The sequence below is a fragment of the Danio rerio genome, chromosome 19 (genome assembly GCF_049306965.1).
Source record: "Danio rerio strain Tuebingen ecotype United States chromosome 19, GRCz12tu, whole genome shotgun sequence".
Taxonomy (NCBI): Eukaryota; Metazoa; Chordata; class Actinopteri; order Cypriniformes; family Danionidae; genus Danio; species Danio rerio.
Window position 1 is genome coordinate 10,925,465 of NC_133194.1, and position 26,692 is coordinate 10,952,156.

At 37.0% G+C, this 26,692-nt stretch overlaps 1 protein-coding gene and 1 long non-coding RNA gene across 5 annotated transcripts in view; one reads left to right on the forward strand and one right to left on the reverse strand.

Moving 5' to 3' along the window:
- The first annotated feature begins 8,517 nt into the window (after positions 1-8,517).
- LOC141379018 (uncharacterized) overlaps positions 8,518-26,692 on the forward strand; it is a 111,688-nt gene continuing 93,513 nt past the window's right edge. Inside the window, exons 1-3 of one of the 3 annotated variants that reach the window (XR_012394927.1) lie at positions 8,518-8,660; positions 8,738-8,850; positions 11,270-11,622. This is a non-coding gene — a long non-coding RNA (uncharacterized lncRNA). Of the gene's footprint in view, positions 8,661-8,737; positions 8,851-11,269; positions 11,623-26,692 lie in introns of those variants that run through there. The other 2 variants (XR_012394928.1, XR_012394929.1) reach the window with 2 other exon arrangements.
- The window catches only part of cacng7a (calcium channel, voltage-dependent, gamma subunit 7a), a 41,882-nt gene continuing 25,287 nt past the window's right edge, over positions 10,098-26,692 (reverse strand). The window contains exons 4-6 of one of the 2 annotated variants that reach the window (NM_001083084.1): positions 14,017-14,162; positions 11,514-11,745; positions 11,290-11,342 (exon numbers count right to left, since the gene is read on the reverse strand). In NM_001083084.1, coding sequence (NP_001076553.1) covers positions 11,290-11,342; positions 11,514-11,745; positions 14,017-14,162 — 431 coding nt within the window. Of the gene's footprint in view, positions 11,746-14,016; positions 14,163-26,692 lie in introns of both variants that reach the window. The other variant, XM_005159404.6, reaches the window with a different exon arrangement.

Sequence of the window (26,692 nt, forward strand, 5' to 3'; positions counted from 1 at the left end):
AAATATCAAATTGCAACATCAAGCAGCGTAATGAGCAGTTTTTAACGTCAAAAAATGAATGGAAGTGAATGAGACCGGAAGTCTCATGTCAAAAAGATTCAAATGGCAGCGCCCGCTCGTTGGCGGAGAATAAGGTGAATAGAGCAGGGCAAATTGTCCAATTTACATATAACTCCAGAGTTTTTAATTGCACGTTCTTCTTTTCGTTAAAGTTACACTTCACAGGGCCACGACACCCCCACTTTCGGTTCAGGTCTACCTCAGAATTTTTTCAAAAAAATGCATCATAATGCATCGTGTTAATATAAACACTATAAATGAGGACTTCTCCCTCAATCCCCTTGTCTGAATGCAGACTCAGTGCAGTAGGTCTTTTGCCCTGCCTATTTCAACTATTAGCTCTGCTGGTAATCTGGAGGATTTAGACGAACACAGCAGCTCGGCAATGTGTCTAAATGTGAACGAACTCCACTGATAAATGACAAAGTCCACCATTCTCCACCATACTCGTATTGCTCTCCGACAAAAATGCTTGCTGCACACAAACATCTTTGCTGAATCCGCCCTGACAGGACCGTGGGGAAAAATACATGCAACAAACCCCGTGGATCATGGAAACAAACACATACAACCCTTCATGAACAGCTAAATACTGGCTGTCGTATGTCCGTGGACCATATACCTGCCAACATTGGGATGTGAAAATAAGGGATATGTCCACCCAGCCTGATCTCACGAGAAAACGTAAGTATTTTATGTTTTGCCAGTTTAGTGGCTAATTCGTACAAATTTGTACAAGTTCAGTCGTACGAAAATGTGCATTTCTATGTGGAGTTTGCATGTTCTACCCGTGTTCTCCCACAGTCCAAAGACATGTGGAGTAGGTGAATTAAATAAACCAACTTGGCCGTAGTGAATGTGTGTTAATGCAAGAGTGCTTGTTTGCTGGAAGGGCATCCGCTGCGTAAAGCATACTGTATGCTGGATAAGTTGGCGGTTCATTTCGCTGTGGTGACCCCTGAATGATAAAGGGACTAAGCAGAAGGAAAAAGAATGAATGAATAAAATAAAATAAATATGTATTCACTCTAAAAATGCTGGGTTATTGAAACCCAAAAAGGGTAAGGAAAAATCGAAATATTGGGTTAAATACGGTCCTTTAAATTTCGTTGAAAACATAAAAAAAAAAAATTGTCCATATTTTACACAACTGTCTCCCAGCATGTTTTTAGATTAATATGTTAAGCATATACCTGTATATACATATATATATATATATATATATATATATATATATATATATATATATATATATATATATATATATATATATATATATATATAAATATATATATATAAATATTATATCACATTAGTGCAAGTGACATTTAGAAATCAAAACTTTATCTAAAAATCTGACTTTTTCCACTGTAAAGAACTTTTTGTACAAGGAAAATATTTCATGGCTTCATCAAATGCAAGTAAAATCGATGTAACCGCTATTATCAACACAGCTGCATGGTGTCAGTAATGCCAATATGTGTTTTTGTGTGTGTGTGTGTGTGTGTGTGTGTGTGTGTGTGTGTGTGTGTGTGTGTGTGTGTGTGTGTGTGTGTGTGTGTGTGTGTGTGTGTACTGCAAACAACATTTTTGTGAGACTCATCATCTCAAAAAGGCTTGAATAAACTCCACTACTAATACATCAAATAAACTTTTAATTGGTACTTTTGACTAAAGACCTGAAATTCAGCTTTATCTGAGTCTGTTTCTGTTACCTTGCTGTTTATCTGACGTAACAAGTAATAAGAAGCACCCAGCCTGATCTCATGAGAAAACGTAAGTATTTTATGTTTTGCCAGTTTAGTGGCTAATTCGTACAAATTTGTACAAGTTCAGTCGTACGAAAATGTGCATTTCTATGTGGAGTTTGCATGTTCTACCCGTGTTCTCCCACAGTCCAAAGACATGTGGAGTAGGTGAATTAAATAAACCAACTTGGCCGTAGTGAATGTGTGTTAATGCAAGAGTGCTTGTTTGCTGGAAGGGCATCCGCTGCGTAAAGCATACTGTATGCTGGATAAGTTGGCGGTTCATTTCGCTGTGGTGACCCCTGAATGATAAAGGGACTAAGCAGAAGGAAAAAGAATGAATGAATAAAATAAAATAAATATGTATTCACTCTAAAAATGCTGGGTTATTGAAACCCAAAAAGGGTAAGGAAAAATCGAAATATTGGGTTAAATACGGTCCTTTAAATTTCGTTTAAAACATAAAAAAAAAAAATTGTCCATATTTTACACAACTGTCTCCCAGCATGTTTTTAGATTAATATGTTAAGCATATACCTGTATATATATAAATATTATATCACATTAGTGCAAGTGACATTTAGAAATCAAAACTTTATCTAAAAATCTGACTTTTTCCACCGTAAAGAACTTTTTGTGCAAGGAAAATATTTCATGGCTTCATCAAATGCAAGTAAAATCGATGTAACCGCTATTATCAACACAGATGCATGGTGTCAGTAATGCCAATATGTGTTTTTGTGTGTGTGTGTGTGTGTGTGTGTGTGTGTGTGTGTGTGTGTGTGTGTGTGTATGTGTGTGTGTGTGTGTGTGTGTGTGTGTGTGTGTGTGTGTGTGTGTGTGTGTGTGTGTGTGTGTGTGTGTACTGCAAACAACATTTTTGTGAGACTCATCATCTCAAAAAGGCTTGAATAAACTCCACTACTAATACATCAAATAAACTTTTAATTGGTACTTTTGACTAAAGACCTGAAATTCAGCTTTATCTGAGTCTGTTTCTGTTACCTTGCTGTTTATCTGACGTAACAAGTAATAAGAAGCAGACATGTAGGTGAAAACAGTGGGCAGGGAGAAGCAGCTCATTTGTATTTAATACAACAACAACAACTACTCTGTACTCAGACACCAAAATGGGCAAATTCTGGAGGTTATAATAAATGACCTGATGGGTATTTTGCGCTGAAACTTGACACATTCTTGAGACACCAAATGCGCATCTTACATCTTGTAAAAAGGGTAAAATAGGTGCCCTTTAAATGGTGAAATGGGTAAAAAAAAAATGGTGCACAAGCTCAAAAAGGTCTAATGTGCGTTATTTTACTATTTTTACAGTTTTCTTTCAGTCTATTTTTCAGTATAAAATCGTAAGGGTTGGTGCGACTATAATCTTGCACACTGTGTTGTGCATTTATTTTTATGCCTTGGCAAACGCTGAAGATATGCAGCCTCATGTGTTCATTTGCTCACATGTTCCTCAGTGTTTTTTCCTCTGAGAGAGAAAAGAGGAAGAGAGAGAGACACACACACACCAGCCACTGTTCGCCCACACATCTTCAGGTAGAGAAGCAGCACTGATTATCAGCACTCAGTTATGTAGTGCTTCAAACATCCCTGTGGTCTGAACACATTGAGAGATGCATGTATTACAGACTGTGCTTCCGTATTCGTGTGGGTGTTTATTCTGTCACTAGGGTATTTTTGCCTTGAAAGCAATTCCTCTGATTCAAGTGATGCTGTTCCAGCAATAATGCAACCGCTCCTTTAAACAACAGAGAGCTTTTCCCAATAACCATGACGCATTGAGCACTAAATTATGCCACACGATTATTTCCCAAGGTCTTTCAAGGCCGTTCTATCAAAAGCAGACAGAAGAAAGCAGGAATCAATGGGATTTCATACATGAAGTCAATATATGTAAAGCACATGGGCCGAGTGCTCAGATTTGCTCATTGTTAATGCAGTGACCCATCAGCTCACACACTCCTCCGCCGTTTACTCATTTCTCCACAATCGAGTCACCCAGTCACTCATTCGCCCCTCAATTCCTGCCCCACAGACAGGCTTCCACTGATTATACAGACAATTATTCAGATCCTTAAAGCTTTCAACACCCACAGGCAAAATTGCATTAATAGAACTAGCTACTCTAGCTTGGGCATCTTTTAGGTTGTTTTAAACCACTGAGACCTGCATAAGGAACATATAGCAAGATGATGGTTTGAAAGTTAATTTGTCAGTATAATGAACACCTTGTTACTTCAAAAACTGTTTGAAAGGTTTTAGTTGGTGCTGTAGAATATGCAGTGGGCTACATCTAAAAAATGCCTGCTTGCCATAATTCACTGTTGGGTCAAATATGGACAAACCCAACACAATCTCACACCAATTCATAACTTTTTGATTTAGTGGCGAATTCATGTGAATTTGTACGATCTCATTCAAACATTTTAGTACAATTTGCTTATTCTAAAATTATGGTTGGGTTCAGGGGTGTGGTTTGATGTCACACCCCTTTTACAAAGTCACAAAATCTTATGAACAAATTAGCCACTAACCTGACAAAATGTATAATTTGGTTTCCTGTTGGGTTAATTCCTTCAGAACATTTGGGTTTTGTTCACATTTTAGCCAATGTTGGGTTACAGTAAAGTAACCATTATATTTTTTAAGAGCACAGTGTTTGTTCAAACTACTTATATAAAATAAGGTAAAAAAACTGATTTTGTGTATTTATTGGACAAGTTATTTGTTGTATGTTCAATCCAGGGTAGAAACTGTCAATATAAGGTGTTTAGTGTACATTAATAAGAAAAAAAAAATTGCATTAGCAAATGGCTCCAATATAACAGAGTGAAAAAATTAAGGGGTCTAAATACGTAGCCACTATATATATATATATATATATATATATATATATATATATAGTTCAAAGACATGCACTAGGTGAACTGAATAAACTAAATTGGCCATAGTGTATGTGTGTGAATGTGAGAGTGTATGGGTGTTTCCCAGTAATGAGTTGCAACTGGAAGGGCATCCGTTGTGTAAAACATACTGTATGCTGGATAAGTTGACGGTTCATGGTGCTGTGGTGACCGCTGATAAGTAAAGGGACTAAGCTGAAGGAAAATGAATGAATGAATGTTCAATCCACTTAGACAAAAAAAAAAAAAAGGTTTACTTAATAGATTTTTGCTGGAACGACATGAAGGAATTGTATTAGTGTAACTACCTGGTTAGTGGAGTCAGTGTTCCCATCATGATTTGAATGGGATTGCATTACAAGGTTTACATTACAAGTATTTTATGTTAAGAAAAAAAACTTGTAGGAGTTAACTCCTTGCTTAGTTTAAAGATTTAAAAGAGTTTCAAGTAGGGTTTTGAGGTTACCATCTTGCAGAAGAGAAGCGCTCATGCTTAGGTGTGCACCTTTATTAACAACAATATTGTTTACATTACTCAGTGAAGCACAACTGTGCTAATGCAGTTCTAATATCATTCTCAGTCATCTGTTTCCATTATTAAAGCAATTGCAGTTCGAACAGCAAAAATAGCAGAAATTTTGGTTGTTTCCAACATTGTTTCAAGCAAGGTAAATTCACAAAGTAATGTAAATAAAAAATATTTGACATAATTGGTTCTAAATGAATTTTGCTCATGGGTATTTGCCTAAAATGGGTTGAAATAATACAATTACAAATATAAGTAAAATATAGCACAATTCAAAGAGGTTGAAAAATTCAATTTTGTGGTAAAAGTTTTTCTTAAGTTCGTTCAACAACTTTTTTCTTTTGAGTGTAGACACCATTATTATGTACATATACTATTATTATGTACATATACATATACACATGTTTTTCCAATTGATTTTTGCTGAAACCATCAAAACAAAAAGGTTAAAGCTTTAAATTTAAAGTTAGCAATGTAAATGGCATGGCATCTTTAAATTGTTTATTTATTATCGTCATTATCTTCACCATAATTTCAGTCAAATATTAATATTGAAGTACTACAGTATATGTCATCATGCTTCAAACAGTATTTCATTATATAAACAGTGGGTACGGAAAGCATTTAGCCCCCCTTACATTTTTCATTCTTTGTTATATTGCAGCCTTTTTGCAGATTTATTGCAGATTTTAAAAAGAAAAACTGAAATATCACATGGTGATATCTCAGGTATTCAGACCATTTGCTCAGTATTTAGTAGAAGCACCCTTTTGTACGTAACACAGCCATGAGTCTTTTTGGGAAAGATGCAACAAGTTTTTCACACCTGGATTCGGGGATCCTCTGCCATTCCATGCTCTCCAGCTCTGTCAGGTTGGATGGTAAATGTTGGTGGACAGCATATTTAAGACTCTCCATAGTTGCTCAATTGGGTTATAGTCAGGGCTCTGGGTGGGCCATTTAAGAACAGTCACAGAAGCCAGTCATTTTAGCTGTGTGATCATTGTCTAGTTGGAAAGTAAACTCTTGACCCAGGCTGAGGTCCTGAGGCAAGAATTAAGGCCAAACAGTTCTATTTTGGTCTCATCAGACCAGAGAATCTTCACCATTTTAGCAATCTCCATGCAGGATTTCATGTGTCTTGCACGGAGGAGAGGCTTCCGTCGAGCCACTCTGCTGTACAGCCCTGACTGCTGGAGGGCTGTGATGGTTGACTTCCTGCAGTTTTCTCCCATCTCCTCACTGTATCTCTGCACCTCAGCCACAGTGATTTTTGGGTTCTGCTTTACCTCTCTCACCAAGGCTCTTCTCTCCGGATAGATCAATTTGGGATGGGTTCTGGTAAACCTCTTCCATTTAGGTTTTATGGAGGCCTGTGTTCTTAGGAACCTAAATTTTTTTTTTTTCTAACCTTGGCCAGGTCTGTGCCTTGCCACAATTTTGTCTCTGAGCTCTTACGGCACTTCATTTGACCTCATGACTCTCATTTGCTCAGACTTGCATTGTGAGCTGCAAGTATAAAGTGAGGTGTGTGGCTTTCCTAATCCAGCCCAATCAGAAAAATCAAACACAGCTGGACTCAAATGAAGGTGAAGAACCATCTCAAAAGTGATCAGAAGAAATTGACAGCACCTGAGTTAAATGTATGAGCGTCACAACAAAGGGTCTGGATACTTAGGACCATGTGATATATCAGTTTTTCTTTTTTAATAATTTTACAAAAATGTCAACATTTCTGTGTTTTCCTGTCATTATGGGGTGCTGTGTTTACATTAATGAGGAAATTAATGAGGAAAAAATATCTTAAATGGTTTTAGCAATAGGCTGCAAAATACTGAATACTTTCCTTACTCACTGTATATGCACACACACATAATAATAATGATAAAATAAATGTATTTCTTTCTCTAAAAAATTACTTTTTTCTCAAACCAGAATTTTAATCTTAAAAATATCTTAAATATCCTAAAATAAACATTGCAAAAATGTACCTGCATACAAAAAAAATACCAACAATACAAAACATTTAACTGTATTTTTATATTAAAGAACATGTAAACAGCAAGAAATTCACTCTTCAAACAACACAGGTCAATAAATGTGAAATATTTTCAATTTCTTAATTTTTATTAAGCAAATTCCAGATTACAAAGAAGAAATGCCACAGTCTCAGTAATAATAATAATAATAATAATAATAATAATAATAATAATAATAATAACTGTCATCATCATCTTAAGTATCAGGCACAATTGCTTTGGCATTATGGAATGAAAGGCATGCGAAGCTGAAGAAACAGAAAACTAAAAAACATTTAGCTGAGAGAGAAAAAAAATCGAGAAATGAAAGGTAAAAGAGGAGAAGACAAGTCAAATGAGTGAGGCCGTTTTAGCTTAATGGGACTTCGAGAGAGACAAATCAAGACAAAGGACAGACCACGGGGAGAAAGCAGAATAATAAAAACCCTTAGAGGAAAAGGCTATGAAGATGAAAAAATAAATAAAAAATGTCATGCAAAATGGTACATACATATTTATAAGCCAGACCCTCAGCGTAGACGGCAACAACAACAAATGTCAACTGGAACTGCGAGAGCAGAAAGCTCATTATAACGCAATTATTAGCAAAACACAAAAACATAAACATATATTCACATTTTTCAGACTTAAAAGCAGACTAAATTTGTACCATCAGCAATGCTTGAATAAATATTAGGATCCAAAATCATTCCCTCTACTCTTTTCAGTTTCCATAAATCAAACCTTCATTTCTGCATATTTCTCGCATAATATGGCTATAATATAGATTATTATTCTATGAATTTCTTTTCTATCCAGCAGGAGCCAGTCCTGTTCTTCATTACTATTTATATTTATATAACTATTTATCTTGACAATATTTACACACAATGATGAACTCTATCAGTTATAACACTCTGGAAAATATTTCAAGCTTTTGTGCATGATAATATTAAGAGGTAATTAAGATAATCTCTGTTAGTTAACATACTTTATTTTTGAGCTATTTTTCTACAAAGGTCAACATATAGGCATTAGGAAAAATTAGATTTTTCGGTTTAATATTCATACTGTACAAACTGTCCTTACTGCATTGCTCAATCGATGCAGCACCGCAGGCACCAGGTATGGAAGTGCTGACTCATCTGCCTCGTTTTAGTCAATGAATCGAATACAAATTTCATTTAGCCCTGCTTGTGGTTCTGACTAGTCATTCTTTAATGCACTAATAATTCTTCGCCACTAGATGGCGCAGTTTACTAGAGGTGGAGAACAAAATCATATTGCTTTGTGCCAGAGCCGTAACTGCCATAGACATTGAGGGAAACATGACTGCTTATGAACAAATTGTCCTTCTAAGTGTTCGATATTGATGCTGTTTGTTGTAAGGGTGACACAAAGTTTTAAAAGCACATTGTTAAGCTGGTTATGAAGTCTAATAACGCCAATTCCTGTTTAAAGGACAGAGAAGAAAATCGATAAAAAGGCGGGCTTTGCTGTTTAACGTTACTGAACCCAGAGACAAACACAAATTTCAGCTCGATGCTTCCGTTTTTAACGGTGAAAATTATGAGGTAAGTAAGTTGCTAAGTATTCATATTTAAACACTGTTTAATGAAAGAAAAATAAAAAAATAAACCCTTACGAAAACTAACCATGTTTTAAGTGGTAAATGTAACCATAGTGCATTTACCTTAGACGGACTTGGGGTTGAGATGGTTAATGTTGTAAAACCATAGATAATTGGGTTTTGCAACACTAACCCATAGTTTAACATTGATAGTTAATAATTGGTTATTAAAATGGTAGTAAAACACAATTTACCCTGCTGAAAACAACCAGCTTATACCCTGCTAAGCTGGTTCGCTGGTTTTAGTTGGTTGACCAGCCTGGTTTTAAAGTTGAAGTGGCCAAAACCCCTCTAAAACCAGGCTGGTCAACCAGATAAAACCAGCCAACCAGCTTAGGCTGGTTTAAGCAGTTTGTTTTCAGCAGGGCTAGCTAGACCAATTGTAAAACCATGTCCTGTGACCCAAAATGCACATTTTTCTAATATTTAATTTGAAAAGTAGACATGTTTACTACAAATAAAAACAAAAATCATGGGCACAGTTGTTAAACAATGATAACTAGATTTTAACATTATCCAACAGACAGCCTAACAAAATCGAACCCATCCTGTTATGTTGGGGAAACTCTTGTCAGAATATTGGTCATATTCATGAAGCTATTATAAATATTTAATTAATGCTCTTACAGAAATCTTTTTTTTTTTTGTAAAATCCCTGAAGTTCCCATAATAGCCCTTTAAGATGTACGCCCGGAGGTCTTTGAAGCTAGAGATAATAAACTCTTACTACAAGTTAACTTGGGACAGTTGTTAAATAAAATGCACCCCATTTAGACGGTTCAAACCTGACCCTAGTCTTACACTTGCTGGATTCAAAATATGTGGGAGCTGTATTAAATGGTACAAATCACATACTGTATGCTTCGCAACTTCAGAAACCAACAGACACTGCATTCATTTTGTGTTTAGTTTTTATTTTCTTACATTTTTTGTTTTAATTTATAACTGGAAGATGTGTCGGATATAGTGTTGCTCGAAGGGTTAAACTTGTAGCTCTGTATTGGCTTTGCAATAATGTTGTTTATAGTAAAAATGTAAAAAAATAAAATAAAATAAATAAATATATATATATATATATATATATATATATATATATATATATATATATATATATATATATATATATATATATATATATATATTTATATACTGATTAAAATAGTTAAACCTGATTAATAGTATTTTTGTTTTACTATTATTTAGTTTCTCCCCCAATGTCCATTACATAGTTACGGCCTTGCTTTGTGCTATTATTAAAGGCTTTCTCATGCTGATTTCTTTAATTACTTTTCATAATTCCATAACAGGTCTACTCTAAAAGATGATCTCTAACACTGCTGTGCTGCAATAGGCACAGGATGGATATACAATAGCTTCTCTCATAATATAGTATACACGTAAGGTTTAGATTCTTTTTGTATGATAAACGATTAAATTAATAGTTGTAGTAATAATAATATCAATAATAAAAGCGAAGTAACGGCTGCATTTTTAAGATGATGACTGAACAGCGAAGGAGAGAATATCTCCTGCATTCATATACTGTAGGAGTCAGTCTCCACTCTAGATTAAAGTAAGTTGTTTCAAATGGTTTCCTTTTCGTATCGTGCTATGTCACTGCTAGACGGTGTTATTTTTTTATTCAATATGAGAGCACAAGAAAACACAAGGCATATTGAGGGCCGTGGGGCCAAGCGTACAACATCATCCCAGTAAAGAAACATCAGTCAGCTTTGTAGAACATCATCTACCCTGATGTACAAATCTAAAAACATTACAAATTGATAGTAAAGGACGAATCGGACCCCTGCACCTAAAGTTTTCCTTGCCCACACGATAAAACATAATATGTTGAACTACACTAGATGACTACTGCGGTTTATATGTGTTATGTACAGAAATTGTCCACTGAAACACATCTGTGACACCGTTTAAAATAAAATCGGCCACCTTTGGGGGCGCATTCGTGTCTTTATGCTTTAGTATAAACAAGGAATGATATAAACAGGCTCATGACACTCAAGATTTATGAAGTGGAATGAAAAAATGGACTCAGTTTTTACATACAAATTTAAATATGTATACAATTATTCTCAACTACTTCGGTCAGTATTTTGCACAATTTTTTCTGTTTTCATCCTCCTCCATACATTCGTTCTATATGTATAAATCCCAATTCCTTCAGTCCTTTGTTAAATCTCACTCTGAGAATCTGTTAAAACATTATTCAGGCACAGAATTGCGAGTAAAATGCTTCATTGTCTACCTCTTTGCAACTTAGCACCCTTTTCTCCATTTTTCTGCCATTGTCTCTGGAGTTTTACCCTCTTTCCTAAGGTTATACTCATATTTGTGTTGTTTAGGTATTGAATGCGGAGGAGCTCTAACACGGGGATGCGCTCATACGCATATGCGCATGATAACGAGGAGGCGGGACTGCAGATGGGGGCGCGGCCATTGGGAGAGACTGAGGGACGTGGCTGCTGGAATGGGAAGAGTGGATGGTGTGAGGATAGGAAGAGGAGGAGGAGGAGGAAGCAGGTGGGAGGTGATAACTGGCCCCGGAGGAGGGGCCCGAGGAAGAGGGCGGATTAGATGGCCCGCTGCCTTTCGTTTGAGGAGGCAGGGGGGTCTGGTTGAGCTGAATGGAGATGTCGCTGGACACCTCAGAGCCGCTGCGTCCACGTTGAGGAGGAGGCCACGAGTCGGGGTGCAGGTACTGGCCACTGTAGTCACTGCATTCAGACAGACGAGGGCGATACAGTGCAGGGTGGGGTCGGTACATCTCTTCCTCAGCGTAACGTTTCATGAAGAGATAGACTGACATGACCCCAGCACCCTAGCCAAACAAAACTAGTCAATGAGGTGCATTATTCAGCTCATTTCAAATTCAGGAGAACATCATAGAAGTTAAATGTTTCTAGAATCTAACAGGTACCAGATAAAGAGATGTTCGGAGAAATCACACTTTTCTCTGTGATAGTGCCATGCAAAAATAAAAATAAAAACAAACTTTCAGGGCTGTTTTTTTTTTTTTAAAGCATAAATTTAGCCAATTAGAAATGCTCTCTGCCCAAGGGGTAAGGGTTTGGCTGGTAAGCATGACCCAGTTAGCCATAACTACACCATCTGGGGGCAAAAAAATGTGACAAGATGGCAGAAAAAGATGAAAGAAAAAACATATGCAAATTCATCAGTGCAATTTTTTATTGAAGACAGTGTTACCGCACATGATGGTCTGGAAAAAAACATGTCATCTGTTTTAATTAACTTTTTTATTTTTGACTTTCAAACGTTTGGGCTTCGTTTTTATTTTGTTTTTATTCAACAGGGGCAAAAGTGACATTTTATAACGACATTGACAGTATTTTATTAAAATAAATGCTTTTCTCCTAAACCAGAGACGCCCAAACTAGGGCCGGTGGGCCAAAGTTGGTTCTTTGTATCCTTTGATTTGGCTAGGCAGAGAGAAAATAATTGGGAAGGATTGGGGAACACCTTAACAGAAATGCTCAATTCTATTTTAATGTAACCTTTTGTTTATTTGTTTGTTTTATTTTTGAGCTACAAAAAAAGCTAAATGAAATTTAAAGTTTCAATTAAATGTTGTAAATAAATCAGAATTTTAAAAAAATGTACATAACAAACGGGACAATGCAGAAGACACGAGCGTGCAAATCAGGTTAATCATTCATGACTAGCGTATTTGACATTGAATTCCATTGTTTTATAAATGGATTTGTTAATGGTTTTACTGAAATAAGCTTGTTAAAATAATATACATTTAATTTTTTTAGAATGCTTTAGTAAATATAGTTGAAGTAATTGTTTTCTATTTATTTATAAATATTATGAAATAAATTAGGATATTACCCATGGCAACTTTAATGTAATAATTATTTACTTAATAAAATCATGACTTCTAGTTGATCATTTGGAAAAGTGGCAGAAGGTAGATTTTTTCGATAAATCATCCATTGAACTGCTTTGCTATCATTACAAATACTGCTAAAGATCTTTTGGAACCCACATGGACCCAAGATTATCATAGAAATCAGTCAAGTTTGGTGAAAAAGATCATGGTTTGGGGTTACATTGGGTGTGGAGCCATGCGAGAGCTCTTTAGAGTGGATGTCAAAATCCACAACCTGTGTTGGCAAGACATTTGTGCTGCCCATTACATTACAAACTGCAGGAAAGGGCAAAATCTTCAGCAGGATAGCGCTCCTTCTCATACTTCATCCTCCACATCAAAGTTCCTGAAAGCAAAGAAGGTCAAAGTGCTCCAGGATTGGCCAGCCCAGTCATTAGACATGAACATTATTGAGCATGTCTGGGGCAAGATGACTCCAAAGAATCTCGATGAACTCTGGAAGTCCTGCAAGAATGCTTCTGTTGCCATTCCAGATGACTTCATTAATACGTTATTTGAGTCATTTCAGAGTTGTAGGGAGGCAGTCTTCCAAACTCATGGGAGTCAAACACAATATTCATTCTTTTCCACTGCACCACGACTGACATGTATATTCTATACTGGACATTATTTCTGTTAAGTGACAAGACTTTTGTCCACTATAATACACCATAATACACTTCTGATACCAAATGATCAAGTAGAAGTGAAGTTATTAATTGTTTGTCTTAAAACTTGGATGAGTGACAAGACTTTTGTCAGGAAGTATATTATTATAGTATGTGCTAGTACATAAACAGGGTCTGATTTTCTCTATTTATTAAATCCTAAACATTTGTCTACCTCCGGATTAAAAGTTAAATGATGTTTCTTAAGTGTGATCTGCTGGGCCCCCCTGCATCTGCATATATATGAATATAAGTGGAGGTTACTGCAGTCACTAGATGCTGACATTTACAAATTGCTGCACTGAACTTGTGAATTAGCATATATGCAGCAAAACAGAAATGTGTAGCCTTCACCCCAGCAAAAGCTTGGCTAAAATTAATGCATACTGATGAGGGCAGACCTATTGGTTTAGAAGCGAACAGCAGTGAAAGCTGTTAACACAGCTGCATATTAATGAACTGAGCTCTGTGATAAGAGTACACACAATGTCAGCTCGAGTGCTAACAGATGCTGGTCTCTGTCACTGACCTCTTTGAGCAGGAAGGAGCTGGCAGCAAAGGCAAACGACCAGCCGTAATGGTAATGAAAGAACTGCTCTGGCTCCCGAGGCCTGTTCATCACTTCATCATTGATACTGGAGATATACAAAACCAGACCAACCACTAAACTCAAACCTGAGAGAGAAAAAAGGGAGAAGACAGTAAGTATTGACAGGATAAAGGATAAGGTTAAATCATGCAAAACATATAGGTTAATAAAAAAAGAGGATAGAGTAGACTAGAAACAACCTACTGAAAAACAATGCTAAATCAAGTTGATTTGGCTTGTCTTAGATCATTTAAGGTAGTTTCTTAGATCTGCCCAAGCTAGATTCATAGCATGACTGGCTGAAAATGCCTAGAAATCCTCTAAAAAAAAAAGCCAGGAGACCCGCCTGAACTGACCCTGGATTTCTCACAGTAGGCCTAGATGTTTTTGGCTTGTCCTAGCAAGTTTAAGATGGCCATCCAGCCTGACCAAGCTTGTATTTAGCTGGATTTCAAACCTGACAAGCTAAAAGAAAGATGAAAACCTCTCAAATACCGCATCAGTATGACCAACCTGACCAGGCTCTAGTTTGTTGGTCCTCCAGTAGATAGTTTACTGGTATTACATGATCTGCTGGTCTGGCCAAGGATGTTTTCATCTTAATTTGTAGCCTGAAAAGTTAAGTGTCCAAAATCCATCCAAAACTATAGCCAAAATCCAGTCTGATAGATAGTTTTCTGTGCTGAGATGGAATAAGGTGGTCTTAGGTGGCCTCCCAGACAAACCAAGTTTGCATTCAACTACATTCGAACCCTCTCATTCTAACCTCCTAGTCAAAAGACCAGTGTTAGCAAATTCTCCTACAATAGATGGTTCAATGTAGGTCTTAGATGGCAATTTCTGATATCACTGAACATCTCTGGTAAACATAGATCTTATAATTATTAGTCTTCTCCTCTAGATGTCACTCTTATCCTTACCTTGCTTGATATCACAGTGAATAGTTAAACATGGCGAACGCAGGTGGGGAAGGTGAACACTTGTATGGTATGTAAATATTTCAGATTTTGTAAGCGCAGGTCTGTTTATTTAACAGTTCCAATCCTTGCCGATCTGGGCCAGTCAGCACAAATACATTCCATACCCAACATAGTGGTGCTAATAACCGATAGCTCTCGAATGTAATACAAATGCGTCAGTTGTTGCCTTGGTAATATAGCAATATATATGATGATCAGATATTTTCTTCTTTTTAATGCTTATTTTTAACTGATATTTACTTTGTTAATGAGTACATATTCTATGAGTCGCATATGGAGAAACTGGCAGCCAGGTAACAGATTGGCTACATCCAGGGGCACCGCTAGGGGGGGAAGTTAAGAGGATTCTAAGGGCTCATGCCGTTTTGGAAAAATGCTTTCATAGGGCCAGTGGCCAGCAGTGTCCCGGCTACATCATTTGCACAATACCGAAACAGTTATCTAAAAAGAGGTCATCCACATACAGAATGTTTTGTAATCATGCTGTGCTGTACTAGGGTTCCATGGACATATAACTGGAACCATACCTGACTGTTATAAGAACCTTTTGTCACCATAGTGGAAAAGCTGACAAGAACAAAGCAATATGCATGATTTGCCATGCTGAGGTGAAATATATATTATGATTGTATATATTATGATTACGTTTGATCTTAAAGGCGCTCTATAAAAATCTAGGTATACCTAGGCATGGGTCCAAGTGGATGCTGCACACTGGTGGTGGTGTGGAGAACCCCCCCCATCCCCCCATGATTGTGAAGCGCTTTGGGTATAAGGCTATACACAATAAATCCGCTATGTAAATACACATTACATTACATAGTTGAAAAGATCAGTACATGAAGATGGGCACACGGTGAGCCTCAGACACCATTGTTTCCTCGATCTCGTGTAAATTCCACGAGTGTAAAACCCAGGTGAAATATAGGCATATCAGAACACAAACCAGACAGTTGCATGACTCTCAGGGCACGCCCTTATCATTTGCATGTACTTTAGGTCATGTTCTATGTTAACTGGACCTAAAGAGCTACCATGTCATCAGGAGATCAACAGGTGCTCTGGGATCATTAGTATGCATGCCCCCAAGCTGCATTTGATACGTTACAACGTCTCCTAGAGCGACAACAATGATCAATGTTATTTGGATGTTTATATTAAATTTACTTTGTATGTATGACTTTTATTTTTAAATGGGAGACACAGATTGTTTACTATTACTGAGCAACAACAAGCACATGTAGACTGCTGAGTGTGTGTAGTTAGTATAAAATGCATGTTTAAGAATCGTGACAGTCACTCAGCTCTTGCTATCATTTTTCTGAAGGGAAAGAACAGCAGTTAATTTTATTAAATGCCATCTGTTTATACAGTGGTTGAAGTCCTGCCTGTGTTTTCATTGACACTGTGTTACCAAAATGCAACCCAAAACATCTTTGGTGGTCTAAAGAGATGGAAATTGTCTAAACTCTCTCTAAAACTAATTGAAAGACCAGTTTGTTTGCTTATTTTAGATTGTTTAAGCTGTTTTGGAGATGCTTTCTCAGCCAAACGTCATCTTAAACAAGCTAGAATACCAGCCTCTATGGCCAGCAAACCAGCTTCAGCAGGTTTAGGGACACATTTTTTTACAGGCATTATTTGTGGCTGCTTATGTGATCTAAGGAGTTGTTTGTGCATTTCAATGTGGTTTCCAGGGTACTCTATGGGGTCATAAACTATGTGATTGCTACTGTGTTTTGTGTAGTAGCTTGGTGAATACTTACTGCCAATGTTATAGCAATGTTTTGGAATGAACTGGGCAACCAGCAGAGTAATAATAGCTTGATTAATTTCTAGAAAATTTGAGCAGTGATAGGGTGATAAGTAAATAAGGTGTTGACATAGTTCAGCCGAAATTAAAAATTCGAAAATTGATTTCCGAAATTGATATTTGGAAATTGATTTCCAAAAATCGAATTCATTTTATTAAACTATTACAGTTTCCATATTTTATCCATAACTTACAAAAGAAAAATAGTAGTTAATAGCTACATAAAAAAAAAAAAAACATGCAAGTAAAAAGCCATCAACCTTTCACATTTTTTGCGACCTCTGGGGTGATTATGTTATATTAAAGGCACAGCACATGGATTTTAGGGCACTAGGTTAAACTTTCTGAGACCTTTACGGCACTCATGTACATCAAAAATAAATACAGGCCATAACTGGACATGGAAGATGGGTCTCTGAGTGGCATTTTTCAAAAGTTAAATGATCAATACACTTGGGCCTATTGGCATGTGTGTGCCGTTGTGTATATAGAAATTGCCGTAGTGTATATATAAGGTTTATATATTTATAGCCACCTCATAGGATATTGGGGGTCATGAGTCACGGGCGGAAAAGTTTGAGAACCCCTGTAATATAGCATGCTCTAATACAAGTCCAGCTGCTCTAACCTCTTCAATGTAGCATAGACTAACATGGCGACACCCATTACCTTTCAAAGATCAACTAATATCATTTATTAATTTTCCTTCGGCTTAGTCCCTCATTTATCAGGGGTCGCCACACCGGAATGTACCGCCAACTATTCATATGTTTTACTCAGTGGAGGCCCTTCTAGTCACAATCCGGCACTAGGAAACACCCATCCACACACTACGGCCAATTTAGTTCATCCAATCTACTTAAAGCACATATCTTTGAAGTTTGGAAGCCACGCGAACTCAGGGAGAAAATGCAAACTCCACACAGAAACGCTAACTGGCCCAGCTATGACTCAAACCAGCAACCTTCTTGCTATGAGGCAACAGAGCTAGCCACTGTGTCACCTTAGATCAACTAATTTTATCTTTTTTAAGATGTTTAAACAATGAAATATATCTTATCACAATATTTGAGAATCAGAATTTTAAATATTCTCAATATGATCAATTTGAGCCAAGAATATTGTCAAGAAGCTTTCAGGGCTCGAAATTGCGAGAGATTCGGTCGCATATGCACCCAATATTTTATCCATGCGACCTCAAAAAATATTTGGGAGCATTTGTGCGACTGCATAAAATTGGTGCCGTGCAACTTGTTTTCGCTGCAAAATGTTCACCGCACACGCAGATTTAGGAGACATTCACGCAGAACGTGTCTTAGCGTTCATGAATAGTTGAAAACAGTTGTCATGTCAACTTGCTGCAGTAAACAAAGTACGCAATGCTTGCCCCGCCTTCAAGCTTTACTGATTGGCCCACTCCTCTAGAACTGAATGCGAACGGATTGGTTAATATCAGCTGTCAATCACTCGGTCGATGCCTTTCTTTAGATGACAGGGAGAGCTACAACCGCGAACATGTAAAGCACTGAAGATGAGAAAATGAAAACAACACTGACAGATTTAGTTTTAGAAAACACCTAAAGTTACAAATAATGACACATCTGATTAGTGATCATGTGCTAAATGTTAATCCACCATTTACTCTTTTCGAAGAGTGAATAAAAGACTTCCAGTGTTTAAAGTACGCTATGAAAATGACTGAAGCATTCACCATAAAGCCGGTTGACAGAGTTTGCAGGTAACAATGTTTGCCAAATCTACACATTTTAAGCGCGAGAAGTTCTGTTTATTCCTTCATTTAAACGTCAGGATGCTATCAGCTGTGCAGGTGGCAGCTATAGGTGAAATTTAACACCACGTGCACCATCGCAAAAGGGCTTGCATTCATTAAGATAAAACAAATTTTGCAGCTCATGAAAGAAACGGTATTGCTATTAAGATGACATATGCAAATAATAAACTATTATGTCAGTATTATCTGTGCAATATTACACAGCACTCGTGAGAACAGCAAAGTTATTATTGTTAACTAAGTTTCATTCATATCCAGCAGTGTGTGCAGGGCTGGTGGGCACATGCAGATGTTTTGTTTGTTTGTTAGATTGTTTAGTGTTGATTTTAAATGCAGTAAACCGGTTAATATAACATTAAAACTTGTAGTAACGGTGCTTATAATTGGTTGGTGCGACTAAATTTTGGCTGGTGCTCCTAACTTTTTATTGTTGGGAGCACCAGTGCTACCAAGCATAAAGGTTAATTTCGAGCCCTGGCTTTGCATGAACAAATACAGCAGTATTTATTACAATTGTAACATTGTTGTTTTGTCCATCCCAACCATTTGAATTTCCATTGGCAGGATTTGGTCCACTTTGTGACATCACAAATTCTGGAAAGCAATGCTATAGTCCAAACAAGCCATTCATTGTACAGTGAAGAGATTTTTTCAAACAAATTTTCTTTCTTTGGATTGAAATTTGTAGACTTATTAAGCCCAACATACACCACCCTACACACTTAGTAACATTCAACATCTGGAAAAGCATAATAGGATCCCTTCAAAGCAATATAAAGCAATAAAAGTCGCCACTGCCTCGCATGGTTCAGGATTGGTAGAGCTAAGCATCGCTGAATTTGCTCTTCAGTGTTTGAACTCTCAGTAATGGTTAAATTACACTGAACTGAGCTAAACTGAACTGAACTGAACTTAAACACTAAAACCTGAACCACACTGTTCCAGTTACTATGACCATTTATGTGAAGCTGCTTTGACACAATCTACATTGTAAAAGCGCTATACAAATAAAGCTGAATTGAATTGAATTGAATATATTGTACAGTTAATCAGAACGAAACTCCAGAACTGGTGCAAACAAGGTCATATTACTGTTGTTAGATGTTTTCTTACTGTAAATATGTTTTTTCTTTACTGTCATTTCTGTTGTACTTATTTTGTTTAGCGTACAGCAGATATCTAAATGCAGCTCTGAGCTTTGTGAAGGTCGTCAGGATGTTCAATAACAGTATACTGCAGCAGCACTCCAAAGCAATGAATGCAAAATAACCTCACCTTGACCATATGTGTGAAAAATATGTATGGCACACCTTCTCATTAGTCAAGAGAGAAACATTAGCATACACGTAAAAGGGACTTAAATGCAAATGACAAATGAAAGAAAAAAATATGCCTTGTAAACAATGACATAAAAGCGCTGTTGATGCTGCAGTGTTTTCCCATCGTGGAATAGTACAGTCAACATTGTTTTCTTCTGAAAGCTCAGTGCGGAGAGGGAACGATAAAGCAGTGCACCAACACACAACCTGTCATACCGGGAGACATTAACATTTATAGTGTGCTCAAATGTTGCTGTGTTGATGATGGAGAAAGCTCTGCTGCGGTAATTGTGGAGCGGGAGAGAGAGAGAGAGAGCGCTAAGGAAAAGCCTCTAGCGTAATCAAACACATTATCACAGTCTGTCACTGCCAGCTGTCTGTGCTGCGAATACAGACAAGGAGTGTGCTTACATATTTCCTTTTCTCATTAAAAAAGGCAAGATATTGGATGTTGAACTGCTGTGTCACATCAGGGCAGAGAAAAATGCGATGCAGAAAATACTAAAGCCTGCTACTATACAGTGGTGAAGCACCATGCAGCAGCACGATCTAAGATATCATCTTTTTCCTTTTTTTTTGCTTTGCAGTGTTGTGCATGTCTGTGTTCAGCACTTTGCAGCAGCGCTGTTGTGGTGTCTTGTGCGTTATTAATAATTCTGTAGTACAAAATGCTGAGCTAAATGTAACATTAGCACCTGATGCAGCGCTACACACCACAGCGCTGACAGGCTGCTACGGGAATCTGACTGCAGTCAAACTTCCTTACAGAATCCTTAAACTGCAGCAGCGCATTAGAGCCGTGGTTGCAACACATGGGACAAAACCCCTATGTAAACCATTGGGGGTTTGCTGATTCTCAACTCTGCTGACTCCTTGCTTTTGCCTCTCTGTTCATTTCCTGACACCTAATGAAGACGCTGAGGCAAATTAGATTTTAACAGCCACTCAATGATTTACTGTATTGTAATTAGCAAATGTTGATTGTTTTGATTGGAGCGTAGAAGTGCAAATCAAGAGCTGCAATTAAGCAATAAGTTAGGAGAGACTGAGCTTTATTGCCAATTTCACCAGCATGGACCACGCCACACTTTAAGCTAGACTTTATTGTGGGGATGAAAGGGATGGTAAGGGAATAGTGAGATGAAGGGGAAGGGAATAAAGAGGTTAAACAGTGAACAGCTAGGTTGATCAGGCATCCTATGATGATGCACAGAGACTCAGAGTGGGGGTACCAACTCTGTAATGTTTTAGTAGAGTGATTGGACCCCCCGGTTCAACCTTGGAGGGAAGAGAGGGTTCTAAGTATTGTGAATGGGAAGTAGGGTTTGGTCGATAGGCAATGCCATCGTCCATAGACATCACGATGCATTGCAATCCTCCGCCCTGCCCCTGTCACCTCACGAAAAATACACACTTATGCCCTGTTTACATTAATACGTCTTAGTTTTAAATTGTCATTTTAGAACGAAAGCGATCCACGTCCATACTGGCGTTTCATCAAGCATTCCTGAAAATATCTCCGCCCACACTATACCACTGAAAACGCACATCACATGACCACACACACTCTGGCATGCGCTGCAGCATATGTGCATGTCTGAGCTGCAGGCAGTCAGTGGGTGCTTTGAGCACAAAACCCCAGAGAGCAGTGCACGTTGAACAGGGATGTACCGCTTCTCACTATAGTTGTTAAACGCAATATTTATTTAATCTTGTCCTTATCTAACGACTCTTTTGCCTTTTTAATCTATCTTCACTGCTTTAATCTTTCACTTTCATGCTTGTACTTAGTAATTTTAGCAAAAATCTCAGATACTGTTGGTTGGTTGCTGTTGGTTGTGTACCTTTTTTACCAACCAAGTTTGTGGACACCATTATAACGACACAGATCTGGCACAGATCATGCCAAAATCCTGCGGAAAAAGTGATTGACAGGTTTACCATTAGACGTCGTACAATGCCAAATTGGTCAATATCGCCCAACACTAATGGGAAGCAAGAAAATAGAGGGAGGGAGGGTGGGTTTGAGAGAATGAGAAGAAAAGTGTTAGAGGGCTGGTCTGCCTTAAATAAGTTTTAGGGAGTAGCTGATTGGTTAAGGAGGCAAAATGAGGCATGGTCCCGCTACCAAACCTTTAATAAGTTAACTTCATGTTTCAGCTTTAAGCTATTGGGGTAAAATTATTGGATTGCACATTCATTTATTAATTTTCTTTTCGGCTTAGTCCCTTTATTAATCAGGGATTGCCACAGTGGAATGAACCGCCAACTTATCCAGAATATGTTTTACGCAGGGGATGCCCTTCCAGCCGCAACCCAACACTGGGAAACCCATACTCTACTACACTCATACACTACAGCCAATTTAGCTTATTCAATTCACCTATAGCGCATGTCTTTGTACAGTGTGGGAAACCAGAGCACTCAGGGGGAAACCCACGCGAACACAGGGAGAACATGCAAACTCCACACAGAAATAACAAGATACCCAGCTGGGGCTCGAACCAGCAACCTTCTTGCTGTGAGGTGATTGCGCTACACACTGTGCCACCATGACACCAGATTACACATATTCTTTTTTGTAATTTAAAATTATTTTTAAAATGAATATACTGTATAACATTATACAATCAGACAGAAAAGTACTTTTACAGGGACCACCCCATATATATCCCTCCACCTTGTTCTATGCACATCAGGAATCACAGGATAACTAGTTTATACCAAGCAATTAAATAAATTACATAATATTTTTAATTCGTAGGTATAAGTGTTCAAGATTTCCTTGATGTTGCATATACATTTTACACACCATTAAAGTGTCCAGCATGGTTGATCCATGATGACAACAGTTCTAGACACAGTATTTCCAATAGTGACTGTAACCAGTGCTTAACAGAAAGCTCATGAGGGGGTTTCCACCTCTGTACCTACAGTTTCTTTGTTGCAGTTGAAGCTGCTAACCAAAATTGAAGGGAAATTGAGAGTTATCATTCAACAATATACATGATTTTTGGGGAAGCAAATTTTAAATAAAACTTTAAATAAAATGTTCAGCAATTACACACATTTTTAACCTCTGCACACAGATGCCCTTGTGAACACCCTCATCTCCAGTGGTATAGATGTACTAACAGAAACCTTTCACAGACTCATTAGGAGTTCACACTGCTCCATAAATGATATCCATGACATTCTGACATTTTCCCACCACTCCAAATTGCTGAGCTCACTGTCACCACTCTTCTCCCTCATTCATAAACTGTGCATAGAATGTGATGCAAAAGCTGTGAAATGAAGTGGCATTGAAGAACTGAAGTGGCATTGCTGTTAGATTTCTATGGTGCCTAAAAAGCATACAACCATACAACCCAATTAAAACAATTCCACCCAATTACTCACTCCTGCCATCTTTTGGGCTGGTCAGTCCCACAGTTCAATAACTGCATCAAAAAGAACCAAAGTTCTTGGGAAATAATATGAACAATTAAATTTGCATGTAAACAGGATTGAAGAGCTTTGATCTTGTCACGTATATATGATAATGAGATTAAATACTTAACCTGATTATTGAATTATGATCACGTTAATCATGTATGTCTAATTGTAGTCATTAATTCAAGGCAGGATGGGTTCATGCTTTTGTGTTATTCATGGCAAACTCTGACCCTGAATATCTCAAATAATCATCAGATCAGTCAGCCTCCAGTATTCTATTATATAAATTTGATGAGCATGTGTGAATTGTAGTCTCTGTAGTTACTTTCCCACAGCTGACTAGAATTGCCTACGGTGTGCTCTTCTTCTTCTGCTGCTGCTGTAGCTCATCTGATTTAGGGTTGGACGGTGTGTGTTCAAAGATACTCTTCTGTAGATGGCTGTATTGCCAGCATGTCATGATTTTGCCAAGTTCGATGCAATCCTGGATTAACATCTACAATATGTTGTGCCAGGAACAATATTTTTGTTCAAAAATTTAATCCATACCTATTCCCTACCCCTAATCCCAACCATAACTGCAAATTATTCCAAAAATCAGAGAAGTGCATAAACCTAAACGTAAGCCTAAACCTAACATGAACGTTAAATGTATTCCTTAATTCTGATTGGCTAATTGGATTGTTGTTCCAGGATTAACACAATAGATGTTAATTCACGAACATGTCCTACTTGGTGAAATCAATCTGCTCCATGGACCCATACACACTCCACATTCTGAAATGTGCAAATGTTACATCAGACATTTGTTCTAATTCAACAACAAGTGCACAACAATGTGGATTCTAGACGGTATTCTGACAATTTCAGCTTGAAAGGGAGCTAAATCCATTCGCTAGTAAAATGCTGCAGACAGCGTCATGGTGCAAATCCGTGAATGAAAGTTCTGAAGTGAAAGTTTCTCATGCTCTGATAAAAAGCAATGAATGAGAAGGGACGAAACAACAGTGCACACTTTGTAAGGATGTTTCAGTTAGAACAGTTCTGGAGCTCTTCTGAAGCGCTGCTCATTTAAATCAAAATGTCTTAAGAGAGACATGGAAAATATACAGTGCAATGGAACGCAAGGACAAGGATTGAGATACGCTGCAGTATTGACCTTATTCTACAATGCTGAAGTGCGCTAATTTTTAAAAAATTGTTTTAGAACTTCCGATTCAGTTGCATATGGGAGAAATGACTAGTTGCAAGTTATAGAAATGAAAATATAAGCTTGAGATTCTGAGAAAAAAATACAGTTGCGACAAACTCAAAAATGCAACTTTTTCCTGCGATTTCGAACTTGTTTCTCAGAATTGTCACTTTGTACATGTATCTTGATACAGTTTTAGTAAATTTTTAATATTGCTGAAAAGATGAAATATGAGAAACCTTATATTTTTGTGAAAATTAAAGAAAAAATGATGAGTTAAAATATTTAAAAACTAAATGCGTGTTAAATCAGACATGCAAACCAGAATTCTTGAAAATATCTTGACAATGTGGTCTTCCCCCAATAAATTATGAGGGTTTGTCTTGTAGTTCAAAACTATTGACGTTATATCTTGCAGTTTCATTTCAGAATTGCAAGAAAGACTATACAATTGCATTTGCAAATCTTACAATTCTGTCTATTTTCTCTGAATTATGAGAAAAGTCAATATTATGAGGTTTCAATTCAGTGAGAATTCTAAGATAATAATAATTTACTCATTTTTAATTCTGAGTTGGAAGGGGGCACACTAACGTTTGAATTATTTGCATGTGCTTCATTCAATATGGAGCAGTTTTTACATAAGATGTCCACATATGCAGACTAAATTGAAAATCATTTTCATTTCTTATATTCTTACCTATATTTAATTATAAACAAATAAAATGGTATCAGTACAAAGATTAGGAATAATAAAAGGCTGAACATGGTCAAACTACTTCCTCTACAAACAATTGTGTTCATGACTATAGACCATTTTGAGGGATGTAAACAATAACAGCATTCCTAATGTATTTCTTGTTTTACATTTTTATTTTCCATAGCTTTTGAGAATGCAAAATGATCCACATATTGATAAATAATGTTATAACAGCAGTTTTAACATTAGGATATGATTGAGATGCCTCTTGTTACAGTTATGAAATAGTTTGGCAACAAGCAGGAAATATTATGGGCCAATGACATTACCACATTGAAATGTCTATTCAGACAAAGTAGAATAATATAAGAAGAAAACATCAGTTTGCAACATCAAGCAGCATAACGAGCTGTTTTTAACATTTAAAGTGAATGGAAGTCAATGAGACCAGAAGTTACGAGCAAAAAAGATTCAAATGGCTGTGCCCGCACGTACGTGAAAAATAAGGTCAATAGGGTTTGAGTTAATGTTGCCTTTCTATCAGCTCAAACTAAATTCTCATCTGACCTGTTATTGAGCAGTTGTACAGGTACAGCTAATAAAGTGGCCGTTGAGTGTATTTTAAAAGCAGAGTTTCAGAATGTGGAAAATTATGTACCCTGGGACAATAAAAAGTGATTATTAAACAAGTGTAATAGAGGCCAGCTAGCAAAGTGCTATGCAGGTAAACCTCACTCCTCTGACCTCTAAAGGTGCTCTAGCGGCAGATGCTAGAGGCCATGGTCTTTTGCCTCCTTGTTAGAGCAACTAACTGCCATACAAAGAATCACTGGTTCAATCCACACGTTACACGTTAGACATTGACTACATCTCTTCAACAATAAAAGCAATCACCATTTTTTTTGTTTTGTTTAGTCGAATTAATTGTTTTACCTGGAGAATGTGAACTGATTTCAATCAGTTGTTGTTTAGCTGAAGGTGGGGTGTGGGTGTAGTGCTATTTTTTTTTTGATCATGTCTTGTTTCTTGAAGTTGTCAAGAGTTTTACTTTCACATAATCTACATTTAATGACTAAGCATGGGCCGGTATAAGATTCTGACGGTATAAGTCCCTTGGATAAAAATATCACGGTTTCCCAGGTTTTATGGTATTGTGATCACTGCTTTAAAATATGTTATTTTTTATTGACTAAGTAAAAAAAAAAAACCTTTTTCTGGCTTTTAATAAAAAATATTTTAGTTAAAGAAACATAAAAAATATTTTGGAGCAGTAAACATGTACGGCTAAATAATTCAGATTGAATCCTTGACCTCTGCTGTCTTCATTAGTTTCAAAAACACTGATTTGATTACAATTTAAAATGTCATCTTTGGATATATTT